At 36.3% G+C, this 10,465-nt stretch overlaps 1 protein-coding gene across 2 annotated transcripts in view; it reads right to left on the reverse strand.

The window, feature by feature from the left end:
* SEC22C (SEC22 homolog C, vesicle trafficking protein) overlaps positions 1 to 10,465 on the reverse strand; it is a 23,686-nt gene that overhangs the window by 10,003 nt on the left and 3,218 nt on the right. The window contains exons 2-5 of one of the 2 annotated variants that reach the window (XM_017830049.1): positions 8,578 to 8,661; positions 7,865 to 8,074; positions 5,152 to 5,315; positions 1,502 to 1,684 (exon numbers count right to left, since the gene is read on the reverse strand). In XM_017830049.1, coding sequence (XP_017685538.1) covers positions 1,502 to 1,684; positions 5,152 to 5,315; positions 7,865 to 8,046 — 529 coding nt within the window. In that variant the 5' untranslated portion in view covers positions 8,047 to 8,074; positions 8,578 to 8,661. The remainder of the gene's footprint in view (positions 1 to 1,501; positions 1,685 to 5,151; positions 5,316 to 7,864; positions 8,075 to 8,577; positions 8,662 to 10,465) is intronic. The other variant, XM_017830050.1, reaches the window with a different exon arrangement.

Below are 10,465 nucleotides of genomic sequence, written 5' to 3' on the forward strand. Positions count from 1 at the left end.
TGCACTAGGGAATCCATGGATTGATCCATCTGCACTAGGGAATCCATGGATTGATCCATCTGCACTAGGGAATGCAGACACAGTGAAATCCTGCTCACCTGCAACCACAGCCCTTCAAGAACAGCAGGGCCACCACATAAATAACATCAATTTGGGAACAAACATTATGCACACAGCTAAACATAGAGCAGCAAAGTAGGGATTCAGCTGGTAGGGAATGATGAGAGGGGAGAGACATAAGCCAGGAAAGCCGACTCCAGAGGAGGGAAACAGATGAACACAAACACGATCCTTAAAATAAAAGCAGAACAATCTGTGAGAGTATTTGGGTTAGAGCAGAGAGGAGAGCCAGAAATAAAAAGCCAGATGGAAAGCAATTAGGAATATGGGGGAACTGGAAATGTATTTCTGATCTGTGGGCACAGACTGGATTGCAAATATTTACTGGCACTGAAGCTGTTCAAAAGGGAAAAAAACAGTGCAAAGAATTTCTACACCCTGTCACATCATAAAAAGATTTAACCTTCAAGGACAGCTCTGAGGAGCACTCACAAACCTGACTGGCAAATACAGGCTTTTCAATTCTATTTTTAATTCTTCCTGGCCACTGCCCTGCTATATTTTAATTTAAAATACCTATGTCAAATTAGATTCCAGCTCATCCATCACAAACAATAAGATTGAGCAAGTGGAACTTAATTTTATTAGTGTTTCATAAGCCAAGGAGGAAATACAAGCTCATGGCACTCCAGCTGCATCTAAACCACCATGTTAATAGGATTAAAACAGGGAAGGGTTTAGTGGTGGGCTTGGCAGTGTTTGGTTTCTGTTGGACTCAATGATCTTAAGGGTTTTTTCCAACCTAAACAACAGCAGGTAAAATGTCAGGTTTTGTTACAGAGAAGTCTCTTGTCAAGGCTCCACGTGTTGTTCATACAGATACACAAATCCTCTTTCAGAATTTTAGGCAAATGCACTAAGTTCTAAAGAACAAGGTCAAAGGGGAAAGCAAAGAGGGGAGAACAACTCAAGGCAGTCTGGGAACAAGAGTTTTACCCTCAGCTCATATTCTCCTCAGCTTTTCTTGCCTCGAGACTGAAGAAAAACTCATTCAGACTACAATTATGTATCTTTTATTACGAGTTTGCACAAGCAATGAATTCATTTGAGCTCCTCTTGCAATAGAAATTTGAACAAACACGGCCTTTAAAAGCAGGAGAATTTAACATGGCAAATACCAAGCCCAGTTAGAAACAATTTTCCATACAGAGAAGCTGATCTAAGGCTGGAAAAAGACACCACCACAGGTCCTTAAAGGCACTAATTACCTTTACCCACCGTAATGTAAATTCCAAATGTTGTCTCCCATGACAGAAAAGTCTTTTTTGCTTCATACACAAGATATAAAAATGTATTTCTCAACACAAAAGGAACCTGTTGTGTGCCAGTTGCAGAGTGAGGGTTGGGATATCTGCTGTCACCTTGTGTAGCAGTGACTTACCAACCTCCACATGAACTCCTGAGTGCCCACCATTGGTCATCCCATTCAGCAGCTCCGTGTCCTCCAGTTTCAGCTGAACTGGGGGCTGGAATTTCAGCTCCTCCTCCACCTTCTCCCAGTTGGCCTTGGCTCGAGAGCCACGGGTACTGTTGAAATGGAATTTCACCTTCTGAATGATGTTGTCTGGAACAACAGAGGAACCTGCTTCAGTCAGCTCTGCAAAAGTTAACTGCTTAATCATTAACCCTTTACATTATTAAACCTTAATTAGGGAAATTCTTAGTGATATCACGGAAGTCTTTTTTAATTGTTTTTAATTTCTTCATTTCTTATTAGTTTCAGGTATAAAATTCTACTGCTGGTTAGGGAAAAAAAATACTTCTTCTAGGTACTGCACATCACAGAATCCTAAAATGAAAGGACATTAAAGACCATCTTGTTCCAGTCCCTGCCATGGGCAGGGACACCTTCCACTAGCCCAGGTTGCTCCAACCTGGCCTTGGACACTTCCAGGGATCCAGGGGCAGCCACAGCTCCTCTGGGCAACCTGTGTCAGGGCCTCCCCACCCTCACAGCCAAGGATTCCTTCCTAATATCCAGTCTAAACCTGTCCTCTTTCAGCCTTCTGGACATTTTAATCTCCACATCCTGCCAGTGGACTGCAAACAAGTCCTCACATCCCAGGGTGGATGTCAACTCGTGTCTTAAACCACCCATGAACTACCACGAGAAGCAATTCCTGTCCTTTAACCACGACAAGGATTTGCCCAGCACAGAGGCAAATTAATTCAATCTATATCTGAGTCATGAAGCAGCTCTGACCAGCAGAGGCAATTCCACAGTGATTCCATCAATGTCCAAGCCACAGATCCATGCACAGATCACTCTCCTTCATCTCTCACTCTTTCAATTTAACACCAGTCACAAGCAAATCCCTTCCCACAGTTGTGGCTCCTGGTTTGACAGGAATTGTGCTGAGCCCAAGCAGGGAATTCCTCCAAGTACTCACTGCAGGTAGGGCTATTTCCTATTTAATTGTGGAAAGATATGGGCAAATTCAACCTATTTCAAATGCTTAGGGGAATAAAATGCAGAAACATTTATCCTGTAAGTAAAATCCACATCAAAATATTGCACAGGTTGCCCACAGCTCATACTGGAAATTATATATATGTAATACCTGTAGCATGTTGTGCTTAAGCTACTGTTATAGCTTGTATATATTCTATGTTATTTATATATTATACATTATTTACATGTATCATTATACAGTATTTATATTTATGTATGTTTATATTATTTTATTTATATTATTTATTTATATTATTTTATTTATATTATTTATTTATATTATTTTATTTATATTATTTATTTATATTATTTTATTTACATTATTTATAATTATGCATTATTTATAATTATACATTCTAATTATGTATTTCTTTACATATTATATATTGTTTAAATATTCTATATAAAAATCTAGTATTTATATACCATTTATATCTATGTATTTATTAATTTATATCGATGTATTTATTAATTAATTACATATTCTTTCTATTCTAAAACATAGCTTAAGCTCTAGTTCTGTTGTGCTGGAATACACAGTGCCACAAGCAGGGAAAAATCCTGCATTTTACCATGTCAGCCTGTCGAGAAGGCAAGAGTATCTACATTATTCTATATATATATAATTATAGGTAATACTAATAATTAAAATAGTAATGATAATGATAATTATAATAATAATATCTATAACTACCAGACAAAAGGCTAAGATCTCAGGCATCAAGTGCTTCTTAGATCCAAACACAGGGAAGAAGATGATTAAATAAATAAATCAGTTATCACGATATTAGGTAAACTCAATAACAAAGTATAATAGTAAAAATGAAAAAAGAAGGTGTGTTTTTTCTTTAAAAAAAAAGACCCTCATGCAATTAAAAGAAGGTAGAAATTCCCCAATTCCTACTCAAGTTGAAAAAGAAAAAGGAATAATGTGGCTCTCAATCTAAAATCACATCGTGGCTGTAACGTGCCCTGCAGGGAATGCACCCACAATCCAGGAAGGCTGTTTAATAAGCTTTCCTTGTGGATTTCTCAATCTTTTAAGCACGAGCTTTAAAAAAAAAAATGACTGAAATCTGGACAGAAGGGTGCAAAACCCACTGCAGGATTTCATCCTCTCCCACGGCAGTTTCTCACTGCGAGGGAACTGTGTGTGAGGTTCAGCAGAGCAGCTCCTACTTGGCAAGAAAACAATTTATATCAGGTTAAAAAAGAAACACTGGGCATGACTCTGAAGCTTTATGAGACTGTAAGTCAGGCCAAAAATAAAGCTGCCCACAATAATCTATTCTGTCTCCCAATAATCTGCTCTGTCCCCCTTTTATCCTGTTCTCATCTGTCTCCACTCATCAGATTTTTTAATTACGTTGAAGTGTCTGAGATATCAATTTCTTGTTCTTCTCTGCTTGTTCATTAATCATCACAGTGTTTTGTCCATAACAGATGAACTCTCTGCCACTACACACCCAATAATCCAGTAGTTTATGGCATCAAGATCTTCCCCCTTCCTTGCAATCACATGCTAAAACTCATTAAATAAATGTCTTCATTTCTTCCTTCTTAATTTCTTGAATAAATTTCTCCTCTTAAACTCAGTAATTCCAAGGCACCAGGATGCCCTTTTAAAGAAGCAGAATTCCATGATAATCCAACTGCTGACAGCAGCAAGCACTGCCCACTGAGCAGAAAGCTTGGCTACAACGAATGAAAACGAGCAAAATACATCTAAAAATATAAATACATGGAAATAGCATGTAAATATGTATGTGCACAAACACAAAGTGACTGTGTTGATATACCACAAAATAAATAATTATTTATTTTGTAATAATAATATTTATATATTTGTAATAATAATTATATATTTGTAATAATAATTATATATATAGGGAATAATAATTATATATATTTGTAATGATAATATTTTTATATATTTGTAATAATAATATATTTGTAATAATTAATAATATATATTTGTAATAATAATTATATATAGGTAATAACAATTATATATATTTGTAATGATAATATTTTTATATATTTGTAATAATAATACTTTTATATATTTGTAATAATAATATATTTGTAATAATTAATAATATATATTTGTAATAATAATTATATATATAGGTAGTAATAATTATATATATTTGTAATGATAATATTTTTATATATTTGTAATAATAATATTTTATATATATGTAATAATAATATATTTTTAATAATTATTATTATATATTTGTAATAATAATAATTATATATATTTGTAATTTTTGTAATAAAATGATTATATATATTTGTATAGACCATTTATATAAATATAATATATAAAATATTATATACAAGTGTACCATATAGAAATATGTATTTATCTAGAAGTCTATAAATGTCTTTGCTCACTGAACTGAGCAGGAGCTTCGGGGCTGTGGTGCTGAAAACAAGGTTTCAAAACACACACACCCAGGCAAAGGCACACCCAGGTTCCCTTTCCCAACCAGGCTTTGGCCTGGAAACCTTATTTAACACGATAAAAGCAGCAAGACAGAGAATTTTTGCAGTCAGAGGCCGAAGTTACCAACCAAATTCAATGAAAGCATAGGGCCTGGAAGCCAAGTTGATGCTGGTTGTGTCGTAGGAAGCAGAGAATTCCCAGCGAAGCTCCTCCAGGAAGCAGAAGGCCATGATGGTGGAGTAGCTGCTGGAACAGATTGCCATGCAGGCAACATCCCCAGAGGAGAGGAAGCTGGGAGAGAAGGAAAAAAATAAAAGAGTAATATCGACATCAAAAGGTAAAAGTGCTGCTGAAGACGAGGATTAAACTGTGCTTTCTGCCAACACAAAACGTACAGACGGAGCTGAAGGAGCAGACTGCACAAAAATGTACTTTTTTTTTGTTGTTGTCACAGCCCTGGAGATTTATTTATCTATTCTCAGACAATCATTTATTCTTAACTGGCCCAGGACACCTGAGCACACTGAATATCACGACACAGAGTTTATTAAATTGGTACATCGGTCCAAATCGAGGACATTTTCTCCCAGGCTGGCTTTAAATCACATTAATAAGGAACAAGGTGGCCAGAAAACCAACTTTGAAAGAAAATTCAGCGGGTCTCCAAATTTAAAAAAAAAAAAAAGTAAAACCAAGGAAGCTTGTTCCCAGTAAGCACATGCATTCCTCACTCCCCATGAAAGATTCCCATATTTGTGTTGAAGTTTCCCATATTTATGTCAAGATTCCCATATTTATACTGAACTTTCCCATATTTTAGTCCGAGATTCCCACATTTATGTCAAGATTCCCACATTTATGTCGAAGATTCCCACATTTATGTTGAAGATTCCCACATTTATGTTGAAGATTCCCACATTTATGTTGCAGTTTCCCACATTTATGTTGCAGTTTCCCACATTTATGTCCAAGATTCCCACATTTACGTCCAAGATTCCCACATTTATGTCCCAGATTCCCACATTTACGTCCAGGATTCCCACATTTACATCCAAGATTCCCACATTTACGTTGAACTTTCCACTTGGAGATGGGCCCAATTCCTTCCAGGAACCTCATCAGGGAGATCTTCTCTTCCAGCTCAGCCCTTTGTCAGCAGGAATTCAGTCAAACCCTACAGGTTTGAAGCTGAAACATTCCTCCCTCTGGATTTTCTCTCTCCTATTATCCATGCATTTCATCCCAACTTCATTTCATCCTCGTGGTTTCTATTTTACCCCATTTTTATTTGTTATATCCCATACTTGGGCTTTAGGGTTTTGATTGGCTCTGACAGCCCAGTTACACCGGGTGGGTTCCCCAAATTCCTGCTATTCCCAGCTCCCAGCTGAGGATCAACACCATTCCAGCCTAAAACCACCTTTTCCGAGTTGCCAGTAATTTATGGCCCTTTTGCCACGGATCTCTTTGCACCCCTCTCACTCCAGAGCCAGAGCAGAGCAGCTTCTGCAGGGACAGGAGATTAAAAGCAGCAGGACTCGTTGCCATCAAAGGGCACAATTTTGCTTGGACCCACCAGGAATTCCAACGCAAATCTCTGCTTTTCCAACTGTTTCAGAGCAAATTCGTGGATCTTTTTCTCTCCAACCACTCCCCCAAAAATGGATGCTTAGATTTAGCTCGGGGTCACTTCAAGTCCTGTCACATTTGCTCACCAGAAATGCAATCACAAGCTAAAACTCACTTCTTAAATGAGCTTAAAATAAATTTCTTAATCTCTTTCTTCTTAATTTCTTTAATAACTTTCTTCTCCTAAACTTAGTCATTCCAAGGCAATAGGATGCCATCTTAAAGAAGCAGAAATCCATGATACTCCAAGTGGTAACACTAACAAGCACTGCCCATCGAGCAGAAAGCTCTGCTACAACAAATGAAAACAAGCAAAATACATATAAAAGTATAAATGTGTCTAAATATAATGTAAATATGTATGTGGAAATATGTATGTGAGAATGCATATGTGTAAATATGTAGGGGTATAAATATAATGTGTTAATATATAATAAAATAAATAATCTATTTTTGTATATAAGTATAAACCATTTATATAAATATAATATATAACATATAAACTTCTGTATATATATAAATTATATTTAAAATATATAAATTTTAAATAATATTTGCAAAATGTATAAAATATATATTAAATATATAAAAATATATAAAGTATATATAAATACATAAAAATATATAAATATATATAAATATATATAAATATATAAATATATAAATACATAAATATATAAAAATATATAAATATATATAAATATATATAAATATATAAACACATATATAAAAATATATAAATATATAAACATATATAAATATATATAAATATATAAACATATATAAATATATAAACATATATAAATATATATAAACACGTATAAATATATATAAACACATATATAAATATATATATAAACATAGATATAAACATATATAAAATATATATAAAATCACATAAATACATTAGTATGGATATATAACATTTACATATTAATATATAAGTATATGTATCAAAATATATAAATAGATATTTATATAAAATATATAAAAATATACATTTAGTGAGCATATGCTCACTAAATTGAGCAGGAGCTGTGTGCTGAGAAATAAGGTTTCAAAATACCTGGAGCTGACAACCCAGACAGGCACGGTGGGATTTCAGACTGGACTCAGGCCCTACAGACCATACCCAAAATTCTACTCATTCCCAAGGATAATTATTTCAAAAAGAAAAGCCCCCCCAAAAAATAAACCAGCCAGGGACTCACTGGATGCTCAGGTTACGTCCCTTTGCTGTGCCTCGACTTGGGTACCGTGCCAGGGCTGAGGATAAGGCCTTTAATCTCTTCCTGCATTCCAGAAAGTCCTGGTTGAAATGAAAATCCGTGGAGGCCGAGAGGGGAAGCCCATCCCTCACCCTCACCACGCAGGCAAAGAAGATCAGGGACATTCTCCACCGGAGTATTCATGAGGACAACCTGAAAATGGAACAGCACGTTGGGTTCAGGGAGGGGAGGGAGTTTCCAAGCCAAAATTCCAGCCGGGAACACGTCAGGGAAAGAGTTTATTCAGCACTGAGACCGAACAGCACCTCTTGCACCACCTCTGCCGTGGAAAGGCACCCAAACTGTGTCCATTTTTTGCCTCTCTCAGATTAAAAAGGTGAGGCAGGGGATTTGACAGGGGAATTATCTACCTGGAAAACATCCCTATTTTCCCTGCTTTGCTTTATTTAAGCATCGGAAACGCTGAGCAAAGTTCTTATTGATGGACCTGCTGCATCTCTGGAATTGCAAACAGCTGCAGGAACGTTGCAGTTCCCTCATTTTCTACTGTAACACACGAATCCAAGAATAAATTTTAGGCTACAGCCTCTGTCACGCTCTTTTTAGACTCACCTAGGGCTAAATATAGAATAAAAGCTGCCCTCTCTTGTCTTCCTGGTCACAAACTCCCATGGAAAGTTATTATTGGGATTTACCTGGTACATTCAGAACATGCAGAGATCTGTCCTTCAGACATACCATGAGGATCCAGAGGACTAACACAGCAGCTCACATAATATCTGAAAGAGAACCATAATGAACATTAAAAAAAAACCTAATTAATAACCTATATTTACATGCATATTTACTATAAAAACTCCCCTGCAGTGGGTAAACATATCCTAGAAAGTATTTTGCCTAAGGGAAAACAATTTATTTTCTTATTAATTAATATATTAATTTCTACACACATTCAAAGACACTATGAAATGATATGCAAAATATTTATCATGTCCCAATCATAATTTTTCTAATTTAGCCCAATAAAAGAGCAGCTCTAAATCAGTGGATTTTAAGGGATTATCAGAAACAAGTCAAGGAAGAAAAAGGAAAAAAAAAAAAAAAGGAAAAATAAAGGCATTTACTTGGCTTCAGGCAAACCACATAAATAAAGCATTAGGGAGTAAAAAGAAAGAAACAAAATCACCCTGTGAACTCAAACTTTAGATAGAGAAGGACTGTTTTAACCAGCCCTGTATCACACAATTCATTAGGATGCTCAAAGTATCTTTGAAATGTGTCTCATCAAAACATGTTTTTCGTGTCTAAGAAGTCCAGGGAGCAAAAAACTCTTCCAGTTCAGGCAACAGAAACTCTTAAAAATGCCCTGATTTCTAATAAAGGTTGAGTTCCTACCACAGGCAGCACTAAGAAGATCTCATTTCTGCTCCAGAAGAATCATTTCCACACAATTTGTGGGAACAATCCCTCTGTCCAAGGTGGCAGCAATTTGCCAGCAGGTTAAAGCAACTACAATTATCAGAAAGCACGATGGCACATAACTTGTTCCCTTAGAAAAGCAAATTAAAACCACAGAAGACCAGACATCTCTTGAAAAGTGTCATTTTGAACTTTTAAAATGGAAATCGAAGAATTAGATGCTATTCTTTTTCCACTGTGCCCTCTCACAGTTCTTCTCCAGTTGAGTAAAATCAAACCCAGCTCACAAAAACCTCATGTCAACACCCAGCAAAAAGAATCTCAACAATAATCAAGATTGTTATAAGTCAGCTTGGAACATCACATTGTTCTTTAACGTGCTGTGGTAGCAGCCATGAAAGAAACAGTGCAGAAAACTAACATACAAGTGAAATAAAAACAAAAAGTACATCTGCTAACTCAGAAATATTAACTTTAACACAGCCAGCTTTTAAGCACAGTTGCTCAGAAGAGCACAGCTTAATGGTGAAAAGCTGGTAGCACTGATGAAGCTTAACTCCAAAATAACTCCAGAACAGGCAAAAGATGGTCAGGAAAACAAAAAAGCACCAAGTTTAGAAAAATTAAATACATTTTCTAAACCTATCTAGCCTATAAAACTATTCAGCTCCCTGTGCCACTAACAGCAAGAGTTTAAAATTAAATATATATATATATATATATATTCATCACTAAGGCTAACATCACCACCTGCACATATGGAGTGGTACAGCTTCCCAAGACACACAAACCTCCCTGGTGCAGGGCACGAGGCTGTCCCTGAGTATCAGCTGCCCATCAGAGGGATCCTCTGATCTCCTGGGGAAGATCTGCTGCAGGTCCCCACCAGGCCAATTCCAAATTAACTGCCAGACTTCACTGCAGAAATGAATCCTTCCTGGGACAAAGCACCCACCAAGGAGGCTTTGAGTTCTCCTTTTCCTTTGTCACAAGCCTCTTGTTCCTTGCACAGAGTGCTCTGAGTTTGTGACAGTTATTAATGTCCCCTCCCTGGGAGTTTTAACTACTTGCAAGCCACTTTTGCCACGTCACCCGTGACAAACTGTCACAAACTGGTCAAGGTGTGCCTGTAACCCAGTGACTGGATGCTGTTCCTGTTCCACA

Source organism: Lepidothrix coronata, unplaced genomic scaffold (assembly GCF_001604755.1).
Source record: "Lepidothrix coronata isolate B3197 unplaced genomic scaffold, Lepidothrix_coronata-1.0 Scaffold173, whole genome shotgun sequence".
NCBI lineage: Eukaryota > Metazoa > Chordata > Aves > Passeriformes > Pipridae > Lepidothrix > Lepidothrix coronata.